The sequence below is a fragment of the Oryzias latipes genome, chromosome 22 (genome assembly GCF_053564925.1).
Source record: "Oryzias latipes strain Hd-rR chromosome 22, Olatipes_Hd-rR_3.1".
NCBI classification, from domain to species: domain Eukaryota; kingdom Metazoa; phylum Chordata; class Actinopteri; order Beloniformes; family Adrianichthyidae; genus Oryzias; species Oryzias latipes.
The window spans coordinates 18,576,850-18,602,197 of NC_136258.1; the positions used below are offsets into that span (position 1 = coordinate 18,576,850).

At 40.4% G+C, this 25,348-nt stretch overlaps 2 protein-coding genes across 26 annotated transcripts in view; both read right to left on the minus strand.

Moving 5' to 3' along the window:
- Nucleotides 1-8,811, minus strand: part of evla (Enah/Vasp-like a) — a 36,456-nt gene extending 27,645 nt beyond the window's left edge. For 2 of the 6 annotated variants that reach the window (XM_078940325.1, XM_011490343.3), the window contains exon 1: nucleotides 4,571-4,855. In XM_078940325.1, the coding sequence (XP_078796451.1) occupies nucleotides 4,571-4,593 (23 nt within the window). In that variant the 5' untranslated portion in view covers nucleotides 4,594-4,855. Of the gene's footprint in view, nucleotides 1-1,109; nucleotides 1,479-4,570; nucleotides 4,856-8,421 lie in introns of those variants that run through there. The other 4 variants (XM_020713601.3, XM_020713600.3, XM_020713602.3 and 1 more) reach the window with 3 other exon arrangements.
- A 1,631-nt stretch (nucleotides 8,812-10,442) lies between these two features.
- The window catches only part of eml1 (EMAP like 1), a 44,855-nt gene continuing 29,949 nt past the window's right edge, over nucleotides 10,443-25,348 (minus strand). For 6 of the 20 annotated variants that reach the window (XM_078940318.1, XM_078940313.1, XM_078940322.1 and 3 more), the window contains 21 exons: nucleotides 25,083-25,221; nucleotides 23,172-23,300; nucleotides 23,008-23,036; nucleotides 21,466-21,492; nucleotides 18,415-18,544; nucleotides 17,698-17,847; nucleotides 17,215-17,284; nucleotides 16,948-17,058; nucleotides 16,749-16,844; nucleotides 16,541-16,675; nucleotides 16,302-16,401; nucleotides 15,729-15,880; nucleotides 15,017-15,142; nucleotides 14,788-14,919; nucleotides 14,320-14,387; nucleotides 14,137-14,225; nucleotides 12,938-13,035; nucleotides 12,691-12,778; nucleotides 12,090-12,185; nucleotides 11,884-12,014; nucleotides 10,443-11,696 (listed from right to left, as the gene is read on the minus strand). In XM_078940318.1, the coding sequence (XP_078796444.1) occupies nucleotides 11,571-11,696; nucleotides 11,884-12,014; nucleotides 12,090-12,185; nucleotides 12,691-12,778; nucleotides 12,938-13,035; nucleotides 14,137-14,225; nucleotides 14,320-14,387; nucleotides 14,788-14,919; nucleotides 15,017-15,142; nucleotides 15,729-15,880; nucleotides 16,302-16,401; nucleotides 16,541-16,675; nucleotides 16,749-16,844; nucleotides 16,948-17,058; nucleotides 17,215-17,284; nucleotides 17,698-17,847; nucleotides 18,415-18,544; nucleotides 21,466-21,492; nucleotides 23,008-23,036; nucleotides 23,172-23,300; nucleotides 25,083-25,221 (2,222 nt within the window). In that variant the 3' untranslated portion in view covers nucleotides 10,443-11,570. Of the gene's footprint in view, nucleotides 11,697-11,883; nucleotides 12,015-12,089; nucleotides 12,186-12,690; nucleotides 12,779-12,937; nucleotides 13,036-14,136; nucleotides 14,226-14,319; nucleotides 14,388-14,787; nucleotides 14,920-15,016; nucleotides 15,143-15,728; nucleotides 15,881-16,301; nucleotides 16,402-16,540; nucleotides 16,676-16,748; nucleotides 16,845-16,947; nucleotides 17,059-17,214; nucleotides 17,285-17,697; nucleotides 17,848-18,414; nucleotides 18,545-21,465; nucleotides 21,493-23,007; nucleotides 23,037-23,171; nucleotides 23,301-24,756; nucleotides 24,805-25,082; nucleotides 25,222-25,348 lie in introns of all 20 variants that reach the window. The other 14 variants (XM_078940320.1, XM_078940323.1, XM_023951984.2 and 11 more) reach the window with 3 other exon arrangements.

The window sequence follows — 25,348 nt, forward strand, 5'->3', positions numbered from 1 at the left end:
CGTCTACACTGCCGCGAAGCAATAATGACGGACATTCTAAAATATCCCCGAACCAAGCACCAGTTGGAGCAACTGGTGCTTGAAATATTCATGTTTTCTTTGTTTGATTCTGACAAGCGCGTAAATACTTGCTCTCTTCTTCTGAGTGAAAAGCGACTTTAAGAAGCGTAAAGTTGCGCAGCGCCACCTTGTGTACAGGAGTATTTCTGTTTTACATTAAGCGCCATCTAATGTCAGGGAATGAAATTGCATGTTCACTCCACTCATCGTCAGCGAAAATCGCCTGGGTGTGAACACAAAAAACGTGACGAAAAACGCTGGCGAATAACGCCTGGCGAATATTCGTCCCGGTGTGTACGGGCCTTAAGACGACATCTTTATGTCAAACTTTATGTTTTTTTTTAACAATGTGTGTATCAAACTGAACGTAATAAAGTCTGTCCAGTTATTATTTTTTTAATAAAAGAATATGTTGAAATACATTTACCCTGTATTGACAACAGCAAGCACCCACTAACTCAAGATTATTGCTGCTGTTATTCTTTAGTGTCATCAGGTCAGCTATGCGACATTAAAAAATAATTCTTAAATAAAAAAAGCTTAATCCCAAAAAAATCCTAACTTTTCGCTCTTTGCTCCATTTTTATCCTGTCAGCAGAAATTACAACGGATGACGGAGAAAGAAAGGAGAACGAGGGCCTGAATTTAGCCAGAAAATGAGGTGTTAGAATGAATGCAGAGCCCCTTCTCTGTGATTTCCCTCATATCAATCTGCAACCTTTTAAGGTGGAGTCATAAAAAAATGCTGTATTTCCAGTCGCTAGAAAACTAAAGTCCTTTTTTTGTGTGGACAAATGTAAAGCATACAGCTGCTATTGCTAAATAACCTCCATTTAATTTCTACGCAGCAGTTTTCAAAGCCAGATTAAGATTACAGATTAGTATTTTAGCCAGGATTATAATAAAGTCTAGAAAGATTTGTCCATCTGTTTTCCTTTTAAAATGTAACATTTTTGCTTTTTTTCAGCGATTTTCGTTAATTTCAGCTTTACTTTTCGTCGCTCTGACAAAACTGGGTGAGAGGAAATGATGGGAGTTAAAGCACCGACCTGGCAGCAATGTGGCTGTAAAACAACCCCGAGTCACTGACGCTCTGAGGAAGACAGTACCGCACCACTTGTATCCGATGTACATCCATGTTGGCTACAGCACACCCCTGCAACACTCTACAAACCCCCTCCTGTGCAGCAGTTCACAACAAGAGGTGGTGCAATCCCACCACTGAAAAATACACAATCCACTGAAGATGCTGATAAAAACAAACGTGAATTCCTGCACTGATGCTTCCAAAAGAAAACCTTCTGATCCATCCGATACAGAGAGGACTGAGTGAGTGACAGACGGACGTAGATGAAGTAATTTACCAGCCAGTTGTTTGGCTGCATCACAGAGCCTGTTTGTGTGTGTGTGTGTGTGTGTGTGTGTGTGTGTGTCAGAGCAGCTATTGTCATAATGTTAACCCATGGGAGATTACCTCATATACCATCTAACCCCTCCTCCCAAATACAGCCTTTCCGGATTGGGGGTGGAGGGGTGCTGGTGTAATCTCGCCAACCTCTCCTCTATCAGCGACCCTTCGTTTCCATGGTCACCCACTTTGAGAGAACACCAAATGAACAACCGGCGGTCTATACTGTTATAAGCTGCTATTGATCGGACAGCTCCACCACAGTGGGCGGATGGGGATGGGGGGCAGGGAGAATTTGGTGAGTTGCGGATTTTCCATCGACATCCATGGACTGATTAGCACCAATCTGAGTCGGGGGGGGTACTGACTGCAGGGACTGTTTTTCACAGGGTAACCCAAATAGGAGGTCAAGCAATTAAGCAGACAGGTCATCTGACATTCATGTAAGCCTCAGGAGGAGGCAGGGCATCATCAACAAAACAAAACGACATAAAAAACACTTTTAAGAAGGTTTTCCCAAAATTTTAACAAATGATTTGACTGTTTTCTTTTCTTATAAGGAGAAAAACGTGTTCAGTCTCCAAAGTTGCTAGATTAAGGTAAATTGGGGATAAGAATCCGTGATGTGAGTTTTTAGCACAACCTAGTGGCCAAAAATGTTAAAGGTAAATAAAACATTTATTTGAGAAACGAAAAAATATGAATGCAAATGCAAATTTTCATTTCAAGAATTAAAGCTGTTTATCAACATCATACACTTATTTAATTTAACCTAAATGGCCTGAAAAGCAATAAGCTTTCAGCTGCAAGAAATCAGATCCCGATATCACACTGATTATAGGAAGTTAAAATATCATTTATTTGTGTTTATTCGATTTTAATTAAGGACACTTCGATTGGGACCAATATAATTTGTTAATACAGACTTTTTTACTATTATTATTTTACATTTTCAGTTGATGTAGTGATTTTGTCCCAAGTAAAAAGTGTAAGTTTTGCTAAAAAAAAAGTGGAAAAAATTTGGATGAATAAAAACATATGGGCAAAATGTTATTAATTGGGAAAGGGTTAAAATTTCAGAATATGCATTTGGTAGATCGAGTGTTTTTATCTTTTTTTATTTTAAATTCTATTGGATTGTAATTTTTTGTTTGATTGTGTTGGATGTAGGGGGCGGGGTTTAAGGTCATTGTTCCAAAATATTTTTTAATTGTGTTTTTTCAAAGATCTTTTAATTCTGTAAAGGACTTTGGGTAAATTTTATATGAAACGTGCTTTATAAATAAAGTTTGATTTGAATTAGTGGGCTACATTTCCTGGTTTATTGTGCTGTAAATCTATTGTATTTACAGCTACAAACTATACAGCCTCTTAAGCTTTTATATTTAGCTTAAACATTTCATGTATCTGACATAAAGCTGATAAAAGATGTTATTATTCCTGGGAATATTCATCTTTTTTCAAGCTATACAACTATAAGGTTGTATTGTTTTGTTCTCATACATTGTTAATCCACAACAACAAATGTTCTCAGGAGCAGTTTAAACATTAATGTTCCTCATTTATGACGGAATAACACCCTAAAATGTAAAGATTACATATATCCATTATATATAATCCATATAATCCAGCACCATTTAAAAAAGGCAGACAATTTTTATATACAGTTAAAAATAAGACATAAAGTAGTAACAAATTACAAACAGAAAAATCAGTTTTTTTTCAAGATAATTTGCCAAATTTAATGTTAAAAAAACAAATAAACAAATCTGACAACTACGATACAAGATTTATTTGATTGTTTTTTCAAACAATATTTATTCTATTTAGAACCTCTTTTATTTCAGTCTTTAAAATAAAGCCTAGGTGAACCTAGAATCAAATGATAACGTATCCGGTACGCTGTGAAGTTCTTTAGAGTTGAGAGGTCAGAGGGCTTTGATTAAAAAAGGTGTTTCTGGGGTAAAAGGATAAAAATTCTTTGCTATGGGTTCTTTTGAGTTTAATGCATGATAGGAAACTAATACATCAGCCCCCCCCCCAGCTTGCTCAGAGCCATTTTGCTCATGGTGACACTAATCCTGATCCTTAAAGAGATCCAGCCCTTCCGTTTGGAGGTAAATACCGGCGTTCAGTCCTCATTTAGTTTTATTAGCGGTGGAATCGTCAGACATTCATTCATTCATTCATTTTCTTAACCGTTTTATCCCTTTCGGGGTCACGGGGCTGCCGGAGCCTATCCCGGCCACTTGTGGGCGAAGGCAGGGGGGACACCCTGAACAAGTCGCCAGTTTGTTGCAGGGTAGAATGTCCTCACTCACACACAAATTCACTCCCGCACTCACACCTATGGTCAATTTAGAGTTGCCAATTAACCTATGAAGCATGTTTTTGGATGGTGGGAGGAAGCCGGAGACCCCGGAGAGAACCCACGCATGCACGGGGAGAACATGCAAACTCCACACAGAAAGGTCCCCCACTGATGCTCTGTTTTTCACGTCCCCCAGCCGGGACTTGAACCGGGGGCCTTCTTGCTGTGAGGCAAGAGCGCTAACCACTGCGCCACCGTGCACCCGTCAGACATGTTTTCATACATAAGCATCATGAATGGAGGCTCAGGGGTTTTCCATGGGATGCTCCCAACTGTAGATTACATGCAGTGAGTCCTAAAGCTTTGCTCCACATCTGTATTTGAGCTAAAACCGCTGTAATCTGCCAGCACCGTGATATGTGCAGACATCTATCCGTTTATCAACCCCCCCCCCCCCCCCCCCCCCGCTCCGAAAAGCGCTTATTCAGCTGTTTGCAGATTTTCTCAAAACACGGTGGAACGGGTCAGATCAGAGCAAGAAGGGAGCAGGAGCAAGAACACCCCCCGCCCCCATCTTCCCGGGAGAAGACTAAACTAAAGCAGTCGGAATCAAACCCACAGCTGTCAAAAAAGAAAACACTGGAAAGACAGAGAGCAAGGAGGAGACTTTCCCGCTGTTCAGAGAGCAAGATTTAGCTTCTTTCAGGGAACAATTCCACCTTAAAAGATGAAATCTAATTCAGATTTCAAAAGAAGAGACAAAGTTTAGTGAAAGTCTCCTGCGCTCTTACCCAAAATCGTCCAGGGAGTACATGTCTGGAGTCTTTAAGCACAGGGGCAGAGGAGGTAGAAAGCAGATTATGCAGGAGAGAGGTCACAACACATGTTGTGCAACGCCGATCTCACTTCCCCTCCACATCCTCCGGCGAAAGTTCTTTTTCTCAAAAACCCCGCCGGCCCGCGGCGCAGAGCAACGAGAAGGAGGCCGATGGAGAGGAGGCTTTAGCGGAGTGACTGAGGGAATGCTGGGAGAGGCAGAGCGGGGGAAGACATGTGACTCCTGCAGACCAGTCATCTCTGCCCGCCTTAAGGATTGGACCGCCGCCTTTCGACCTCCGAACAAACAGCTCCACCGGATGAAAATTACATGTTAGGCCTTATAGAAAGCCAGACCGCCTGCCTCCCTATAGCAAATGGAACGCTCCAAAATTAGCTTGAAATAAATGATAGAGTTTGAAAAGCTGCACGTCAGTCACAACCCCCTTAATCCCCACGTTAGTCGGAAAGAAATGGCAGCAACACGCCACATCAATCATTCATGGAAAATCCTGCAGGATGCCAGGAGGAGCACTTGTAAGAATATTTCAATTTGTTGAGCCACAAAGTGTAAAACCTACAGCTTGGTCAGATTTGATCCTCGACCCGGGGGCTCCATCTGGCAGGAGCAGTCCCAGAGCAGTAAGCTTCTTTTCTGCGGCGAGCCGAGGTGTACGCCACAAACAAAGAGCAATCTTAAAGATTACAGCCTTTGTATTTCAGAAGGCACCCCTCACTGATAAAGCCAGAAAGCCTGTTAGTTAAATTAACCAAAAACAAAAGACTATTCAAACAAAAAATCAAGCAGCAGATTTGGGTGAATCCCACTCCAATCATTCTTTTTGAAAGTGTTCCCAGTTAATTATGATGATGCCATTTTTAGCCCAAACCTCTGGCGTTTTCTAGGACATAGTTTCTGCAGAGCAGCAGCAGTTTATTAGAAATTCACCTCTGCGTTGTGGGTGGCACCAGTAGGGTGGAGCAACCCCTCCCCCCCTTCCTGTTGCTGAGATTTTCTACTTTTTCTACAACGCAAAAACAATCTTTGTCATTTTTTCATCTGCCCCAGATTTACAAGTAAATTATTTTTCTTTATATCTGTCCTCGATCATTAGAAAAACGCCACAAGAACACTTCAAAAACCACCTTTTTCATTGGAGTGGGTCTTTAAAAAGCAGAAACTCTGAATGTGAACACTTAGAACATTATTCTGCCAATCAGGAAATCAGACAGTGGTCCAAAAACAGTACCATGAGGCACTCCACTTGATAAAGGTGACAATCCCATTTCGTTTGGTAGAAAATAAGAGATTATAACTGATAAGAAAATTAGATAAAATTCAAGAAATAGTTTAGAATGTCACAATTACATGTTAAAATCACTAAAAACACCATTTTCCTCGGAGCACTTCTTTAAGTCTGAACTGGGAGCTGGGTTGCAAAATTTGATCATTCAACATTTATTTATTTTTTACTAAATGTTTTATTTATTTAGAGAATTTTTTTCTGTTTTTTTCCCCAGGAAAATAAAAATGATTAGAGATCGCTTTAGGTTAGGATTGTCTTAAACTGGTTAGGATTGCAAATTAGGATAAAAAAAATTGGCTTAAATAAATAAATAAGAACACAGTTGATGGAAGAAAACAGTAGATTGTATTAAATGATGGTACCTGACTGAAAGACAGGAGATAAATATGAAGAAGCATCAGACTGAAGGGAACGAGTTCATGGCTGACAGCTCTCATGTGAAGGCCCAAAGAGTATGTATAGCAGTCCCACATCCTGATGAAACCTCCCTCATGCATCACACAAGGAAGACTTGAGGTTATTGCCAAGTGTTCGTAGCTAAATTAAGGCAAACAATTATAGTTGTGTGACTGATAAATCACAAATACCGCTACCTTGGAAAAACTGAATCTTAAAAAAGTAAATTTCTATTTCTTGTTTCAAGAAAAATTGTCTGTCTTGCAAGAAAAATAATCTTATCACGGAAGTTTTTCAATCTTAGTTTAAGAAGAAATATTTAAAACAAGATCTCTTGGTAAGATTGGCAGAATTATTTTTTTGCTTACTTAAAGAAAATCTGCCAACGGAGTGAGATGTTTTAGGAGACTTTTACAGATGAAAGTGACTTTGAAGTTGATCAACTTTGGTAGGTGTACATTTGTCAATGTGTATCTGCAGCTAAGCTAAAAATCTGCACAGGGATGTAAAAGTCACCATGTTTAAATCAGGAGGCGCTCTTAGAAGCTGCATTCAGGAAGCTGGGAAAGCAATACTGAGGAAAAAATGCTGGACGGGGGCTGTAAATACTTTTCACGGCATGTGGGGAAGTCATCTGATCCCGCCATCATGTCAGAGAACACATGATTAACACGCTTTTTGCTGCTAAACTTAAAATAAGTTAGCACTTCATGCACTAAGTAAGAAAGACGAGCTTTATGTGTCGGAGTAGCAGCTTTTTTTCCCCTTTCTTTTGGAGGCTTTTCTCTGGATTCAGTGACTGTGGCTCCCATGATTCAGCCTCACGTGGAGCTGCCAGTCTCTCTCACACTACCTTTCCCAAAAGTGAGTCACCCAAACAGACGCCCTCCTACAAACCTACTTGCTGCTTTCCCTCTTGCACAGAAATGTCAACAAATAGTCTCTCTGCACCAATCAGGCAGCAGAAAGAGAGGGGGAAAAAGGCCTCTGCTTACTCTGCGCTCCAACAATAATGGACTAAAAATAAACATGTGATCCACATGTGCTGCAGTGAATGGAAGCACCGGGGCTGAACTAAAGATCTGGCTGAATAAAGGCGGAGAAGAACCGGGTCACCTTGCTGCTGCTTGATTTAAGACTTCCCTTTTGGGCATGAGTCAACAAATGGATCTGCGTTGACAGGAAGTGAACGCCAGGAGCCGAACTGCAGGGAAAGGCCGGAAAGTGAAGCGCATAAAAGCTAGGATGGAAGTTGGGTGAGGTCTGCAGGATTGTGGAGGGATGCTAAGACGGAGCAGCACCACAGTGGAGCTGAAGAGGCCCGGGGACGCACATGGCAGGAGCCCCAAGCAATATGAGGGAGGGGGGGGGGGCTGTCAGGATAAATGTGAAGCCATAAAAACAGGATGGTGCCGCTACAGAGAGCTGGAGGAGTCAAACTACAAAAAGCTTAAAAGGACGGTTGCATAAATAGATCAGTGAAGGCTGATGCTAGAGATTTTGGGGGGAGGGAAAGGGAGTCTCAAAACTGGACAAAGGTGTAATATAAAGCTATAACAATGAAAATACACTTTTCTTAACTCCATAGGTTGAAACTGCGCAGGTTGATCTGTGGAGTGGGTTTGTGTGTGTTTTCGGGGAGGGGGCTGGTAACCTGCCTGGCAACCACCAGAATATACACATCCCCCTCCTCCTTAATGCTGCTGCCATGGTTATAAGCGTCCTCCCTTTAGCTACACCCCCGCGTGCATGCGCGCGCGCGCTCCTTTAACATGGCACCGAAAGGGTCATATTTAGAGAAGCAGGTATCACTAGTGCGGAGAAAAGCGAGATGCTCTCGTTTCCATAACAACGTCAATCTGGCCTCCGTCGATACACAGGGCGGGTCCTGCGGTGACAATGGTCAGAAGGGAGGGGAGGGGGGTGAGGGGAAGGAGCTGGAATGACTAAAATAGCTGGAGCCTGGATTCGTGAAGTTGAGGGTTCGAACCCTGTTTTCCTGCAAGGCAGCAGAAGGCCTGGAAGCTGACTGCGGATGCGGCGTGGAGGCAGAGGGCCGCGCGCGTGCGCGCGCGTCGGTGCGCATCTGTCATGACGCGTCAAGCGGAGCGCATGGAGCTCACCTCATTTTCTCCTTCTTTATTCCGGCTCCTCGGTTGCTCCGTGGGTTCAGAGCCCACCCGGGGCTCCACTCAGACTCCTCTGTGTGGGTTTGGATGCGGCTGCTGAGTCAGGCGGATGAGTCGGAGACGCTAAACGACGTTTTCCTGCAACCGCTTTGTGCTCCGTTGTCTCTGCTGTCGGCGGCTGCTGCGTCTCCCCGGGTCCATGATCGGCTGTGGCTCGGTTGAAAACGGTGGGCGGTGGTGGGGGTCAGCCTTCGCCTTCTTCAGACCACATTTTCTTCCCATTCAGTGTTTTGACGAAAGCGCAGAGATTTCTTTGGGGGGAAACGCTGAGACGGCGTGAGAATGAAGAGGTGGGCTGACTCAGGGCTGCCCCCTCGCGGTCACAATGAGAACTTGCAGACCCCTGACGACCACCGACGTCAACAACTTTTTTTTTTTTGGGTGTGGGGTGGTGGTGGTGGGGGGGGGGGGATTATGTCCACGAAAGGAAACAAAAGTAGTAAAACAAAATGATATTACCAAAGGTGTAATGTTGTATTACCCCTGCTGCAGTTACAGCGACCCAAACACAAACAAAGATGAATACATAAAAACACTTTTAGGTCTCACAAAGCAATGTCAAAAACTAGCACACAAATAACAAAAGAATACAAAATATACAAAGCCCTGGACATGGCATTTTAAAAAATCCTCAAATTAATCATTTGTGACCACTAAAGAGTCTTTTATGGTCACAAATGAGCATGTTTTGGTCACAATTATGCATTTTGTGGGCAGTAATTAGTATCTTTGTATTGTCAATTCTTAATACTAATTTATGTTGTGCACACAACATAAATTAGTATTTGCACAAAAATACTAATTGGTGCACACAAAATACTTGTATGTATGCAGAGAATGCAAATTTGTGCCAACCAATTCCCAATTTGTAAAAAAATATATTAATTTATGCGCTCAATATACTTGTATGTGTTCACCAAAGGCTAATTTGTACCCATTCAAGGCTAATTTGTTTCCAACAAAATACTAATTTGTACAAAATAATAGTATGTGCCTACGAAATGCTAATTTGCTAAAAAAAAAATACTAATTTGTGCGCACAAAGCACTAGTAGGCTTATGGGCACACAAAATGCTAATTGGAGCTCACACTATACTTGCATCTGTGCACAAAATGTTAAATTATTTGCACAAAACACTAGCATGTGCGTACAAAATGCTAGTTTGTCTGCAACAAATATTAGTATGTGTGGGAAAGAGCTAATTTGTGCCCACAAAATAGTAGTATGTGTGCTCCAAATGCTACTTTATTTGCACAAAATACTAGTTTGTGTGTGCAGAAAGCTGATTTATTTTGCACAATATACTAGTATTTGCGCACAAAACGCTAATTTGTTTGCACAAAATGCTAATGTGTGACCACAAAATTATAACCGTTTGCACAAAATACAAGCTTGTCCACAAAATGCTAATTAGTGTCTACAAAATTGTAGTATGTGGGCATACATTTTTTCCCCCCACAAAAATACTAGTATGATCGTACAAAATGCTAATTTGTTTGGACAAAATACTAGGATGTGCCCACATAATGCTAATTTTTTTCACAAAATTCTAGTATTAGTCTACAAAATGCTCATTTATTTGCAGAAAATCCTAGTATGTGTTCATAAAATAAAAATTTTGTGCGTACAAAATAGGCTACTAGTATGTGCACACAAAATACTAATTCGTGCCCACAAAACTGTGGTATGTGCACAACAAATGCTACTTTGCGTATTTGTGGCCCCAAATTAGTCATTTAAGGAATCTTTTTTTGGTCATGTTCATGGCTCCATACAAAACAAATATTAGATATGACACATTTTTTCAATTGTAATTGAACACTAAATTGTTTTAGTAAAATTCATATTTTATAAATGCTTCATATTTTGTTTTCAACTAAAATCAAACATAAATATATGTTTTAATTAATAAACACAAAACCCCCCAGTCATAAATAAAATTTAAAAGACACTGTCAAAGGAATTTCACTTTTAATGTTACTCTTTAGTCAGATGTTGGATGTGAATTTTCAGGCTTTGTGTTTTGTTTAATTTAAATCAGGTCTGTCAGAAAATACATTTGCCTTTCTTTCTGATCAAAACAACTCCACCAAGCAGCCAATCTTCCTCAAACTTCAATCAAACAATAGAATTTTCAATACTTGTACACACAGGCATGCATTAGCTTAAAGGGTGGAAACACAGGAAATTGGACACAATTTTAAGGAACATATACAGACTTTGGAAAAATCCCATCTAGAGCTAAAAAAGTAACAGACCTGCTCTATAGTTATCAGGTGGAAGTAGTGCATTGTAGCGAAAAAAAAACCTTCAAAATAAAGTCAACTGACAGTACACATTTGACAATTACAGTGCAGTGGTCTCATCCTTCCCCGTAACTCATCCTAATTCAATAAAACTAAACGCTTTGTTTTGTGGAGGAAAAATAAAGCTTTTTTTTATTCTTGAAGCACATCGACTCACTAAAGCTGAACAGGGATTTGTTGCAGAGAAAGTTGGAGAAAAAAGTCAATTTTTCATCAATAAATAATAGTCTTTTATTTTGCAAGATGGTTGGGTAAATAAAATATAAACCTGATATTTAAAGGTTTCTTACAGTGTGATTTGAGGGCAGAATCCATTCTAAACTTGGCATTTTTCACACAGTTGATGCCAACAAGCAGAAGCAGCTGAGGGGCCATGATATGTGAAAAACAGGGGAAAAGTGTTGCTTCTCTAGTGCTTTCCTGAGTTATTAAATATAAAAGTGTTAGAAAATCAGAAGTTTTTTTTGCTTTTTTCACTGATTTTATGCTCCTCCTGGGTCTCTGGCCCCATCAGTCTCTCAATAATTGCAGAATCCAACGAGTGCAACCATAAAACCAAACCTTTGGTTTGTTTTTGTTTTTTTAAGCTGGACTTTTTTCAGTTTATGTAGCCTATGGGGAAAACAAGTGTCCTTTGAGCGTTTCACACTGCAGCTCCAACACTGAACCTCATCTCTGTCAAAGCTGGAGTTTCTGGCTTCAGATCATGGAGATCTGCTTCTTTCATTTTGGTCGTTTCGGAGCACTTCAGTGTTTATTGAGGACCGTCTGCGTGCTCAGACGATCCTCCACTGCATCACGCTCATGTCCTTTCCACCGGTTGACACCACAGAGCTGTCGTCATGCAGGAAGGTCACGTTGGTCACGTGACTGCTGTGGCCGCCGTACACATGGCTGGGAGCCTGAAGAGACAAAAAAGTTTTACTTTCAGAAAAAATGAAATCAGTCACAAAATTCAATAAACGAAACAGACTAAGCTAAACTGGGCCCCCCTGCCCTTAGACCCTCCTTCTCTGTAAGGAAAAACTCCTAAAAAAAACAGATTCCGGGGAAAAAAAAGAAGAAGAAGAAACCTCACAAACATCCTACCCTGAACTGGGAGCAGGGGTACAAGAAGAGATGGACTTTCCCAAAGTCGTCTCCACTAACGAGAAGGTTCTTGGCGTTGGAGCGACATGCTGCATTGATGTCGGTGCCGTCTGAGCCGTCAGGCCACAAACCTGGCAAGAGTCGGAAAAAGGATGAGTGGAAGTCACCCAAACAGAAGGAAAAGGAAGGATGGAGCTGCGCTTTACCGAAGACCTGGAAGCCCAAAGTACAGGTGTAGGTGGCCCACTCGATGTCCCTGGTGGTCTCCACACTGACCACCTGCTTACACACTGATGGGATCCCTGCCAGGTCAAAGCAGAGGCTAAACTTACTTTAGTGCATTTGGATTAGAAAGACCCACTCCAAGGAAAATTGTGGGGAAAATATTAATAAAATAAAATGATGACTTAATTGACTTGATTTGGTTGATCTTATTTTCTTACCAGGAATAAATTGTGATCACCTTTATCAAGTGGAGTACCACATGGTACTGTCTTTGGACCACACTTTGACTTCTAATTAACAAAATAATGTTCTAATGGCCTTTTTTGGGAAGTTACAATCAAATCTGCTGCTTTTTAAAACCATGATTCTGATGTTTTTAACACAGTCTTTTAGCATTTTTCTGATCACGGACGACATTTTTTAAGAAAATTAAGCTATGAATACAAGTCAATTTGAAATTATGCAGAGAAAGATTATATAATTAATAATGGATCATAAAAGTTTTTAAAAGTCAGAAAGTTCAAGAAAACAGGCTTTGGAATCAGAAGCTTAAACAAAAGGGAGGAAAGCAGTCGTACTTACAGTAAAGAATTTCATAGTCGCCTGAATTTGACACCAGGTACTGAGAGTCCGCCGACCAGTCCAAATGGGTTATAAAACTGGAGTGACCCTTTAAAACACACAAATTCAGATTCACTGATTTAGAAATTCACCAGTTTCTGATTTATCTACAACAAAAAGAGAAGAATGAAGCAAGATTTGGAGCTAAAAATGGGAAATAAACAAAGAGATGAAGGCTTAAGGGAGGTGGCTAAATGCAGGAACTCACCGAGCATTTCCCCACTCGACTGTACTTCCTGCCATTTTCTGCCACCGCGTAGATGTAGATGTAGTTGTCGTGGGAACCGATGGCCAGGAAGTTGCCTTCTGATGGGGACAGGAGATGGTGATAACATACACCGATGAGTGTTTGCTGAGTTCAATTATTAACCGATTCTTCAATACAGGTTAGAACCGGCGCAGGACAGAGATGTTTTTATGGTCTCACATGAGATTCTGGAGAACAGGATCAAGAATCTGCGTTCTACTACACACATTTTGTACATTTTCCGTATATGAAATTCCAGTCTTTCGTGATACATGCATGATATACGTAATTCCTACATGTTTCTTGCGTTTGTTGATGTCCGCAGAAGTTGGTTGAGAGTTTCGGCCGACAGGTCTTTACGTGAATTTGGTTTTGAATTGTTTAAAATTTTTGGTCGGTTGAGAATTATGTAGTTTATGCATATTTTACGAAGTTTATACGCAATTATTACGTAAATCTAACGCAATAATGCATGACTTTTGCGAGATGTGTACGCAAATTTGTGGCTTTCCACGACCGTTCCACCTACGTCTAACTGACTTTTCACCCATTTACCACAGATGTATAACTTTGATTTCGCGTAAACGGCGCACAAATCAATAATTGACACGCAAATTTTGGGCCAGATTTGGCTTTACGTTGATTTAAGTGTTCTTTGCGTGGTTTATTCGTACTTCTTCCATGGTTTTAACGTGGTTCAATCATGATACATGTGTGAACATTTCACATAACGACCAGAAGTTTTCTCACTTTTTCCCCGTATTCACGTATTCCGTGAAAATGTACGTAGTGGCTGTGTGACACGGCCTTTAGGAGGAGCGCAGGTTTGTCTTGAAGCTGCCTTTGAGCCTCAGTGGAACATTGTCGTGCGTGTGGTTAGTGTATCGTGAAATATTTGTAAGAATTGCACACACTTATGACGTACAGATGTAGATGTGTCCTTTCACCACACTAGTTGCTACTAAGGTGCGAGTACTGGCTCCCTAGTGACTGCGCTCAAATGCTGCACGCATACACGGTGTGTGCAGGGAAGGACCTGTAGGGTGGCCACATTCTGATTGTCTAATAGTCTACTTTCTTAGAGTGATTTGTTCCTTTGCCTTTTTTCCCCCACAGACAGCCAGTATCCACCCGTAAGGGCAGTTGTGACTAAAGCTTACCTGGCCCGTAGCGTATAACAGACAGCTGTTCATTCCCATCTGTGTGCACAGTCACTAAATCCTTGGAGTCGGTGTCCAGCACCAGCCACCTGCAGGTTCAAACACAAACTGCTCCACAATCTGGGGAAATTGTTTTTTTAAATTCATTTCTTTTGTTGTTATCTTTCGTGAAACCGCGTCTACCTGCCAGTTTGAGTCCCAACAGCAACCACAGCTCCAGAAGGATGAAAGCCTGCAGACTGGGCGGCGTCCTGCAGATGACAATCAAACTTCAACCGAGTGAAGTTTTGATGATGTCACAACAAATATGATTCAGAAACTTTTTAGAGAAGGAGAATTTATCAAAAATATCTTCATACGATTAAGCCATTAAGAAATAGTAAAAATGGGGAGAAAAGTATGTAAAAATACTTCTTATGAGTGGTGAATGAATCTGAAAATTAATTAAAAGTATTTATAGTAGAGTTTATTTAAATAAAGGTATTTCATAGCCAGCTAAACAATAGCTAAAATTATTAATCAAGTGTAGTGTAAAGATGATAAAAATCATTTCTCCTTATGTGTCCTTAGAAGTTTGTAAAAAATGCAAACTCATGGTGGGTTTTGTGGTTTTCGTGGCACACGCCAGGGGGCGGTGTTGTTTAGACTCACATCAACAGTCTTGGTCCAGATGAGCTGGTGAGAGCTGGAGTCCCACAGACACACCTGTCTGTCGTAACCACAGGTCAAGAACTGAGGCTTGCAGGGATGAACAGCGAGACCCCACAATTCATCAGTGTGACCCTAAAAAAAAAATTAAAAAACTGTTGGGTGTCTTTGAACATTTTTAAAGTAAAAACAAAAACAAATACAAAATAAGAGCTTTATTGAGAACATTAACCTGTGTGATGCACTTGAATTCTCCATCAAGGCTGCCCTGCAACACGAAGTTCTTTGTGGTCCCAATCAGCACCGTCTCCCCTCGGCCTTCTGCTACGGTCCGGATGGGACCGAACAAATCTGGCACCTGCAGGGAGAAAATGGAGCAAGCAGCTGCTCACTTGGAATCCAGCACTTGTTCCTTCTACACCGCGTGGCAAGAAGATTTAAGAGAACCAAAAAACACCAGCTATAAAAAGAAAAGAACATCAGTGAAGGAACAAGCTCTTTTCTATGAGCTTGGACATGAAAACACGTAAAAGATTCACTATCGTAAAGTTAGAACTGTTTTCAATCATTTTGAAAACCTCATAACCACAATAAGATCAGGTTTTATTTCATTGAAACATAAAAAAGTGGGGTTCCTTTAAGGTTTTGTGAAAATGATGTGATTTTTATATTTTTATATAAACATTTTCATAACTTTTTAATCCACTTAAAGAGTACTTTCAATTCTTTTGTTCCTCCTCCCATTTCCTTTAGTTTTTCTTCTTACTTTGAACACTTTTCAGTGTTTTAAAAGTTTTAAAAACTTTAAAAACTTTTTGTTGCTAAACTTTTATTTTTAAACATATCTTCCTTTTAAATAGTGGCAAGTCTCTTGTTTTTAAGTTGTTTCCTTGTCCTTTTTGCTGCACAACAGGCACCTTTTGAAAGCTTTTTCACAGTTTTACCTCCATGGTTTGTATCTGCTGATAGCTGCCGTCCCAGGAAATAAGCCTTCGGTCTTTCCCCCCAGACACCAACGTGCCGTTTCTCAGCATGCACACTGCAAAGACGCTGGCCTCGTGAGCTCCTTGGATGACGTGACTGATCCTATTAGTGCCTGTAAGACAGAGATGAGACGGATGAGGGAGGCAGCCACAAAGGTCAGGTGCTGGGAGGGAGGCAGCTATAGTTGAGCAGGCGTCACACACAGAAAACAGAGGAGGACTCAGTGGATGAAGCAGAAGGCCTTTAAGGATATAAAGCCCACTTTTAGCTTTGTTTTCTTCTCCCTGATCTCCTGAAAACTTAGTGACAATGAGCTGGTAACCATGGAAACATACCCACACTTACACCTACAATATATCATTAACAGTTGCCTCGAACCTCAATTTAAGCTTGAATCGGTGTACATGAAGGAGAGGATAATTACATCCCTGTTTAACCCTTTAACACTGGAGATGTCCCCAGCGACTCGTTAAATAAGACGCGCTCTTTGACCTACCGTCATTCTGTGAACTTTCCTAAACAAAGATTTTTACCTTTTCCCCACACCAGGATGTTGCCATTGGAGTCTCCTGTTATTGCATCTCCATTCTCCGCAAAGGTCACACATATCACAAATTTGGGCTTCTCTTGTTTCTGCAATAAACATATAAACAAACAGGTGCTCTAAAACCACTGTAGAAGGACTTGTAGCACACCACTTGATGGATTGCCTCAATTTCCAAATCTTTTGCCTTGATTGATTCAAATTCTCCAGGTGTCTTTTTTTATTTACCTCAAACAGCCCTTGTTTCTTGACCAGGATGCCTTTCTCCAAGGTCCAGAAACATAGATGAGACTTCCCACAAGTCACTACGACGTTGCTGTCTGTGGGATGGAAGTCTGCGGCGAAGACTGACTCATTGGAGCCCTGATGTGATGCACAGACAAAGAATTTGGTACAAAAAAAGAGCTGTTGGAGCACAGAGAGAAGACTTACATACCTTAACCTCAGCAAGTCTGTCCTCTCTCTGCCAGTCCCACAAAGACAGGATGTGGTCATTGGAATCGTCAACCACACAAAGAGTGTTGCCTCCATTCTAGCCAGCAAAAACGTGCAAAAGTCAAAGTTTAATTTCCATTCGAAATATTGATTGTGATTAATCAGAAATGCATAGAGGGGAAGTGCAGGTGTTTCCATACCGACTTGGAAAAAGCAAGGCATACTACTGCTCTGTCAAAGAAACCTGCACCTAGCACATGAAGGGTGTTGAGGCTGACAGAGTCCCATACGCGAACATGTGGAGCCAGCTGCTGCATGGGAACATTCAAGCAGGAACAAGAGAGAGAGAGCATCAGTGTTTGAAACAAGGAGCATCTGCAGCAACTTTTTTTTTAAATAAAGGAGTTTATGCATGTAATGTCTGAAGCACTTCATTGGCTCAATGTGGAGTTAAAAAATATACTTACTTTTCCATCTGAGGAAGTGCCGGCCACCTGCCCAGTTGCTATGGTGATTTTATCCGGGTGGACTGCCAAGCTAATGAAGACAAGAAGAATAGACATCTTAGACAGTTTTTTTTAAATTCAAGAAGACCCATTAAATAAACATGAGGGCATACAACATGAAAGGCTGGAGCATGTGCTGGAGCTTGAGACACATTAAGTCAATTTTATCCCATTTTAGACAAAATACTAAAGTTCAAACGCTTGGGCTTCAAAGCATCCTTTTAATCTTTAATCCAATCTGTTTAAACAAACGTATGTGAATAAAAACCCAAGATCTCACTCATTCAATATTTCAATTACTGAAAAGCTTCTGTCTAAATGACTGAGAACAGGTTTTCTGAGATAAGCTTGTAAAAAAAAAAAAAAAAAATTAGATATAGCCTTTCCTGTGCTAATGCAAGTCTAAATGCTGTAGAGGGTGTGATGCTCTCTGCTTCCACTGACCATTTGATGTCATCCGTGTGTCCTGTGTAGTGCCTCTGCAGCTGCTCGTCCACGTTGAACAGGACGACCACCGAGGCTATGAAATACACCGTTTCCCCTGTGGGGAGCAGGTACAGGTTGGAGCGACAGTCTCTTCCCCTGTAACCATAGCTGGAAGTTCAAAACTGTCAAGGAGGGAAATTCCAGTTGATTCTTTCTATATTTTCAAACACAAACGGTGCAAAAAAAATCCAGGTTTAAAATACATGCGCTAAAAAGTGGATAACATTTAGGCATAGAAACACTCCTATTTTCTCCCCCATTTAATCTCTTTCCTTTATGGCTTTTTATGAGGATTTCTGCATGACTAAGCACTCAATGAGAAGAGCAAAGACTCTGGCAGAGTATAAAATAAATCAATAAATGGGATCAAATTCCTTTCTAACTGCTTGTTCCATCCTGGACCAGCTTGTGTGCAGGTTATTATTGTCTGCAGGCTGCAGAGCAATGAGCTCAGCGCAGACAGTGAAAGAGAATATCTGAGCAAATGCACTCTGACAAGTAAGAGGCAGGAGCATCATCTCTAGCATCCTCTCATAGATCACAATCCAAAAATGACCTTATTTTGTTTCCTTTTTTAAATTTAGTGTTTGATGCTGCAGAAATAGTGAAACCAAAAGAGCAAAGGCATGCAGGTGCTCTATTATTACTATTATTAATTCAAAAGCAAAAGGATACACCCAGTCCAATTTGAGTTTGTTGCTTGGCAGCTCGGCTCTCGCCTCCAGGCAGTAGCTGTCCATTTGGTCTTTGTTCATGTACATGGTGATGGGGCGACCCTTCAAGTACATTTTCACATATCCTTCATCTGAACAAACAGAAACAGTTAGTCAGACACAAATATACAGAGAAATAACGGCTCAAAGCCAAATTTACGGTGTCAAGAGTTAGTCAATAAGGACTGAAGCGCAAATGTCATTCATGAGGGGTGGGAAGAGTGAGTAGAGCTGGAAAAATATGTTTTTTATTCACACGCAACCAGTTAAAGGTGGTAAATGATTAAGCATGCAAACAGAGCTTTTTAACTGGCTTTTATTAGTCATTTTAAACACAAACTGGTGACAGCAGGAAGAAAAAAGCTGCAAAGAATTTCACAAAATGTTCACAAAGTTTAAATGGACAGAAAAATTATTCAAATATTATTATTTGAAAACACACGGGAATAATGGGGGAATGGAAAATCCAAACTAAAAGACATTTGGAAATGAATCAGAAGAACATGGGGAGAAATTAAAACCAGTCAAAATGACAACAGGTTTTGTGTGACATTTAAAATACAAAAAAAAAGATTTTTAGTATTCACATTGATTTGAATATAGGAATACGCAGAAATTCAGTTTGAAGCAAAATTTTCTTCATATATGTCCTCCATCATCAGAAAAAATGACACAAGAACGTTAAAAACAGAATTTTTATCAGTGTGGGTCTTTTGATTGATGGTTGCACGGTTCATATAATTTAGTTGGTGGTCCATGGGTGTCCTGAATGACCTAGTAACAAATCTGAAAATACTGGCTGGGTGTTTTAGTTGCACTGCAATAAGTGGGAGTATGCAAAGGAGATGGCAGAGTCCCAAACTCTTTCAGCTTCAGGCTACAACTTGGGATCTTTCGGATTGACAACACATTGACAGCGGCCCCTCGTTTGGGCTTTTTGCTGTCGGAAAGTGGTTGAGGTTTGGCGGTTGAACGAGCCATAACACCAAAAGTGGAGCATTCAGCGCTCTTCTCTATCCTTTTGACAGAGTTGTTGAGGTAAAGCTGTACTGTGACTGTGAGAAAAGAGAAAAGATGATGATGATGATGATGATGATGATGATGCAGTAGGGCGGTTATTGAGGTTTTCAGGGCCGGATGAATGCAAGAGGGGGAAAAACAGAAACAAGTAGGTTTAGGAGGCGTTTAGGGTGGAGAAAGCTTTTGTAAGTTATTTAGAATTGGGTAATACTTTCGGTTTATGAATAAAGCATAAAGCGCCAGTAAATCAGAGTCACACACCCACCCAAAGAAAGCTAAAGGAGGAGCGAATGTAAACATGAATCAGCAGAATTCCTTTGGGGGTTACTAAACACTGGTGTTCCACTAAAGCATGTTGAAACGTCCATCTCTACAGGATATGTCAGCATCCACGCTGAAATACACAACTGAAGTCCTAACATATAGGCAGGGGCGGAGCTAAAAAGCTTTGCCCCCAATGCTTGAGTAAATATTCATATCATTATTGACAAAGATTAACAAATCATCAATACAAGCGTCCTTAAGTTTTACAAGCATTTAAAAAGCAATATTTTGAAATAAAATCTTGAGCCCCTCAAATGACGTATTTGATTCATTCGTTTGTAATGGCCGCCCACTCTGCTGTTTTCATTTGCCACCCTTCTAAAGTCTTCTGCCCCCTTCCTGCTCCCCATGTTCTAGCTCCGCCACTGCATACAGGAAACACATCAAAGCCCTAAGAGCAAAGGGAGCATACATAAGACAGCACAGGGTCAGCTGGTTTAATTGATTAACTCAACGGATACGGGGAAACACAGATGGACTGGCCCACTGCCGCCACTCTCACTCACAGAACAAACCAATATGGCAGATGTGTCACCAATCTAACTGGCAATTATTGCTAGTTTATCCCTGCTGACACGTTCAAAACCGGAAGTCTTTGACTGGAACCAGACATATCGCTCGAAAAAAATATTTCTTAACTGGCAACCCTAACAATTTTGTCAGTTTTGCCTGTTTAAGGCTTTTTTTCTTCAATTCTTAACAATTTTGTTAACGTAAATTTTGAAAAAATAAATTTAAAAAAAGGCAGTTTTTGCCCCATTTTAAGCTGATCTTGCTTGCCACAACTTTAATTTGTACTGGTAACTGTTTCGGTTGCCAGTACCAACTTTTTACTGGTAATCTTTTCTTTATTTCTGAAATTCTAATGTTGGTTTTTTATTATTTATTTTACTATTTTAATTGTCCTTGTGATCTTTAATTTTTTTTGCATTGACTGATTTGTTGATGTGATTTGAACATCAGGGCCACCGTACATTTTATGACAAGATACATCTGGTCCAAAACAAAATCATTGCCTGATTTGTTGAGAATTTTATTGAAAATATTTGAATTGCCTTATATATAATTGTTTATTTTTTTTTGGTTAAACATAAACTTCAGTACATGTTTAAAAAAACAACTCTGACTTTTGTGGCAGTTCAGCCCAAACAAGAAGCTTACAAGCCTTAAGAAAACTGCTTCAAAGCCTGTGTTTATAATGTAAGCGAGCAGAAGACAAGAGCAGTGGCTAATCTGCATCAAAGAGCTGCAAGAGCTGGGGAAAGTGGCTCAGAGCAGCTGTGGGACAGCAAATGTCAGGCATCTTTGTACTGTTACTACAGCGACAGGAAACAAAGTGCCCTTCTGGCTAAAGTGGGGCTCCAAGCAAACAGACAAGTTGGGCGAAGCAGAAGCCACTTTATCTGCGGTGAGCAACACATGAACTGCAAACAATCAGGAGCTTCTTTATGAATTCAGTCTAAACATTTTTAGTGAGGCTGCTTTCACACAGTCTATGCCTCTGTCTGGACAGCTCAGATTGGATTTTTCAAACCTCAAAATGAAATAAATTAAAGGTAGACTTCAAATGTACTAACTGCAGATGTGATTTTTTAAGTGAAAAGTAATTATCAAGTGTCCAGAGAGCTATGCAGACAGGGGGCACGAGGGGTTAGGAAGCCTGGCCTACCTTTGCAGTGGGTCACACGTCGCGTCCCTTGTAAAGATCAAAGAGACACACAGGCACCAGGTGAAGAGCGGAGCGCTTTTTTCTCATCATCAGACGTGCCTCAAAGTTAATTTAGCAAAGTTTCTACGCTGAAATGCAGCCATTTCTGTTATTTGACATCTGATTTATATGATTTAACGATCAAAATAAATCAGCTAAGGGGTGGGGTCAACCCCAACATTTTGCTGCCAAACAAAGAAAAAACACGCAAACAAGTAGGGCTGCAAGATATGAGGAAAAATTGCGATATTTGTAATCAACATTGCGATGATGATGTAACTTGGGATAAATGAACAAATAGCTAAACAACTATCATTTCCATTTCACTGCAACAGTTTAATTTAAATAAAATTCACACATAACTTAATTTATACTTCAAACACCTTCGTCTACATAGGAGGCGAATACCTAACAGCTCAGGGCTCCTTCTGACTGCTCTATGATGTTAAGGGAGTCCATCCGTCAGTCAAATGCATTAAGAGATTTATTTGATTCGTTAAATACTTCAAGCTGCCATAAGATTGTTTTAGCACATTTAAGGTAACAATTGATTACAATTTTCACCGACTTTTGCAATCTTGTGCAAAAGAAAACTTGATATCGCGATAACGATAAATTTGTGTTATATTGTGCAGGCCTGACGCAAAACAAAAAAAACTATATAACCCATCAGAAATTTTAACAAAATTTTCAAAAATGGCAAAGTGGTCCGGTTCAAACACTCTCACACTTGAAAATGGGTCAATTTTGACCTGAACACAACAAGGGTTGAAAGTTCACAAAATAAAATTAAATTTGATTAAATTTTAAATTAGCAATAAACTAGATGTAAAAACTATCATACAAAGAAAAATGTGGGAAAAGCTGAAAAGATGGTTAAGAAGAATTGACATTGGAATGTGAGGATTTAATGAAATATGAAGGGATGGATGATGGGAAAAACATCCATTGAGCTGACCTTAAAGTGACTTTTTGCACTTTAAGAAATAATCAAATGAAATGATCTCCAACCTTTTTCAGGCCATGGACCGGTTTTCTGTCAAGCTAAATTTTCATAGACTGGCCCGTATGATGCTGAAGTTGGCATCTGATTAGTTTTTGTTTTTCTAGTTTTCTTCAACTTTTGAGGGCAAATTTTATCTTCTAAACATAATAATAAACATGAATCCACAATTTAAAAATCTTTATTAGCAGCATGTTCATAACAGACAGCCAGTTGCTGACTGAGTGATTTGACAGACGTCAAAAATGAGTTGGATGAAATGGAGAATCTATTTGTTTTCCGAAATCAAATTTCCTCCAGAATCAAATTGTAAATAAAGCATAAAAAAAGTAGATTGTGTTTTTCTATTTTTATGTGGCCTGGTAGCAACTGTCCCACAGACCGGTACTGGTCCTCGGCCTGGGGGTTCGGGACCACTGAACAAAACATTTCCGACGAAGGTTTTTAAAGAGCAAAGAAAAATCCTTCAGGTGTGATGTTAAAGAGGTACAAGTTCTTACCTGCATTGAACACCGGGTCCCTCTGCTTGCTGTAAAGCAAACACACAGTTGGTCAATAAGCTCCACATTTTCATTCTTTACTTCAGCGTCACATCAGAAAAGCTTAGGTTTTCCAGTTTCCCTGTTAAAACAGTTTAAACTAGGAGAAGAAGCAATGGTCCTACCTGTCGCTTCTTTTGCCGCTGGAGTTGCTGCCAGTCGATCCGGCTCGAGTTCGGTTGCCTTTGGCGTCGCCCGAATCTTTCCGAGTAAGGGTCCCGACGTGCTCATTAGAGTTGGCTCTCCTCACAGTGCTTCAGAGGGAAAAGCAAGAGAGGGAACTTCAAATTATTTTGTTCCATTTCCACTATAGGGATGCCACAGCTCTGGGTGTTAAAACCGTATGTTACAGCATTGAACAGAATCACGAGGAAAGTGAATTACTGCATCCCTAATGTATACCAGTATGTTTACGTTCAAAGGGTCAATTTATTTTTTATTATTTTATCACAGTACTCCAGGCTTGGTATGAGTCAAATGAACGTTGTTTCATGATTTCCCTGGTTTCCACTCCTTTTGTTTCCTAAGAAAAGTATTTTGTCTGCATTTAGGAAGTGTAGCATTCACACATAGACCTTATAATGTCTACTAAACGAACCCCAACCAAATCCGATTCAAAGCTTTTCATCTTCCAGAGGACATTTGACAAACACCTGCATGCTACTTTCACGCCGGGGTCGGAAACGCAGATTTAGAATAGGGGTGTGAAAGAAAAAGCCTAGAACGAGATTTGAACCGCTTTGACATTTCAGACCAAGGCTCTTCCAACTGTAGGTCCAAGTGCTAGAATTGGCTAGCCATAGGCGGTTTTAGCGCATTATGGAACGTGCCACACAAACCCAGTGTGTGCGTCAGTGTGTGCAAAACTGAGCGTGAAGATGTTGGAGTCATCCAAAAATCTTTTTTATCCAAATCGAAAAACAATCTAAACCAACACAGGAAAATAACAAACTAAAGGTATTTACGTCAATAAAGAAAAGGTTTCGACTTTAGGTGAGCAAACCAATAAGAGCTGAAGGCCTCTTGTAATGGACAGACTTGACCTTTATAAATCTTCTGACACACGAGGAGTTTATTTGTATAAACCTTTTTGCATTTGAGGCTAATTTTTATTTAGATTAATTATGTTTGAATACATTTGTTGTTGGTTTCTACTTATTCCTACTCTAAATCTATTTGCCACAATCATAAATGCATCATCAGGACCGAACAGCCTAGATCTGCATGTTTGAGCTGCAGACAGCACAAAGGAAAAAGCTCAATCAGCAGACTGATGGTCAGTAGGCCTGTGGGTCATTTAATCCCCCCTTCATGTGACAAAAAAAAAAGTCCATTCAGATGCAGAAACCATCCACTGCTGTTATCGCTTCCGCAGAGGTTGGATGTTCTTTGGAGAGAAGCCGCTGTTTGCTGGTTTGTCTCCTGAGAAATCATACCCTCATAATTGGGCCACAGGGTATTGAAGTCGAGGAGTGTGACCGGGCTTTATTTTAGATTAATCCTTCAAACAGACAACAAAAACACAAATAAAGCTCAAGAGATTTATGATCTAAACAAAAATAAATGGAGGTAGGAGCACAGGCAAGAGAAAATGTGAGTGGTAAAAAAATATATTCAATTTTAGGGAATAGTTTAATGGCAGAAGATGACCTTTTAAAAGCGTGAGGGAGGTTAGATTTTGACCAAATGGTAAATTGGGGACACTCTCACCTTAGGGGCAGGTAGAAAAGTCTGGCAGAAGGAGATATATGGGACAAACTGGACAAAAATGCAGGACATTTGAAAAAAAAACAGGATTTAACATCACGGAGAAGGAGAGAATACTATCAGTGAAGGACAAAGCTTATGAACTCAGAAGGACACACCTCAGAAAGGTTTTATTTTTGTCTGACAATACCTACTCAAGTTTAAAAAAACTTTATTGCTCCCCTATCAGATCAGATTAGAACAGCTACACTGCAAAAACAGGCCTGTTAGGCCACATACACACCAGGCTTGTGTTTAGAATAAATGAGACATATTTTTATCCCCATTACCTCTTATTGGCTGCTGTGTTTGACTCCTTTCTGGATCCAGGTCCAGACGGGGAGGGCAGAGTGCCGCCGCCTTTCTTTGGTAGGATGGTCCCATTGTTTACTGTTGGCCTTAACGGCAGAGTGGCGATCATTGGCCTGGCTGGAAGAAAGAGAAGAGCAGCATGTTTATCTGTAACAGAGAGACGCTATAGAAAATGGCTCCAACCAAATGAAGTCAATTCAGTCGCCATTTTTTTTACAAAACAGATGTCACCGTGTTGGAGCCA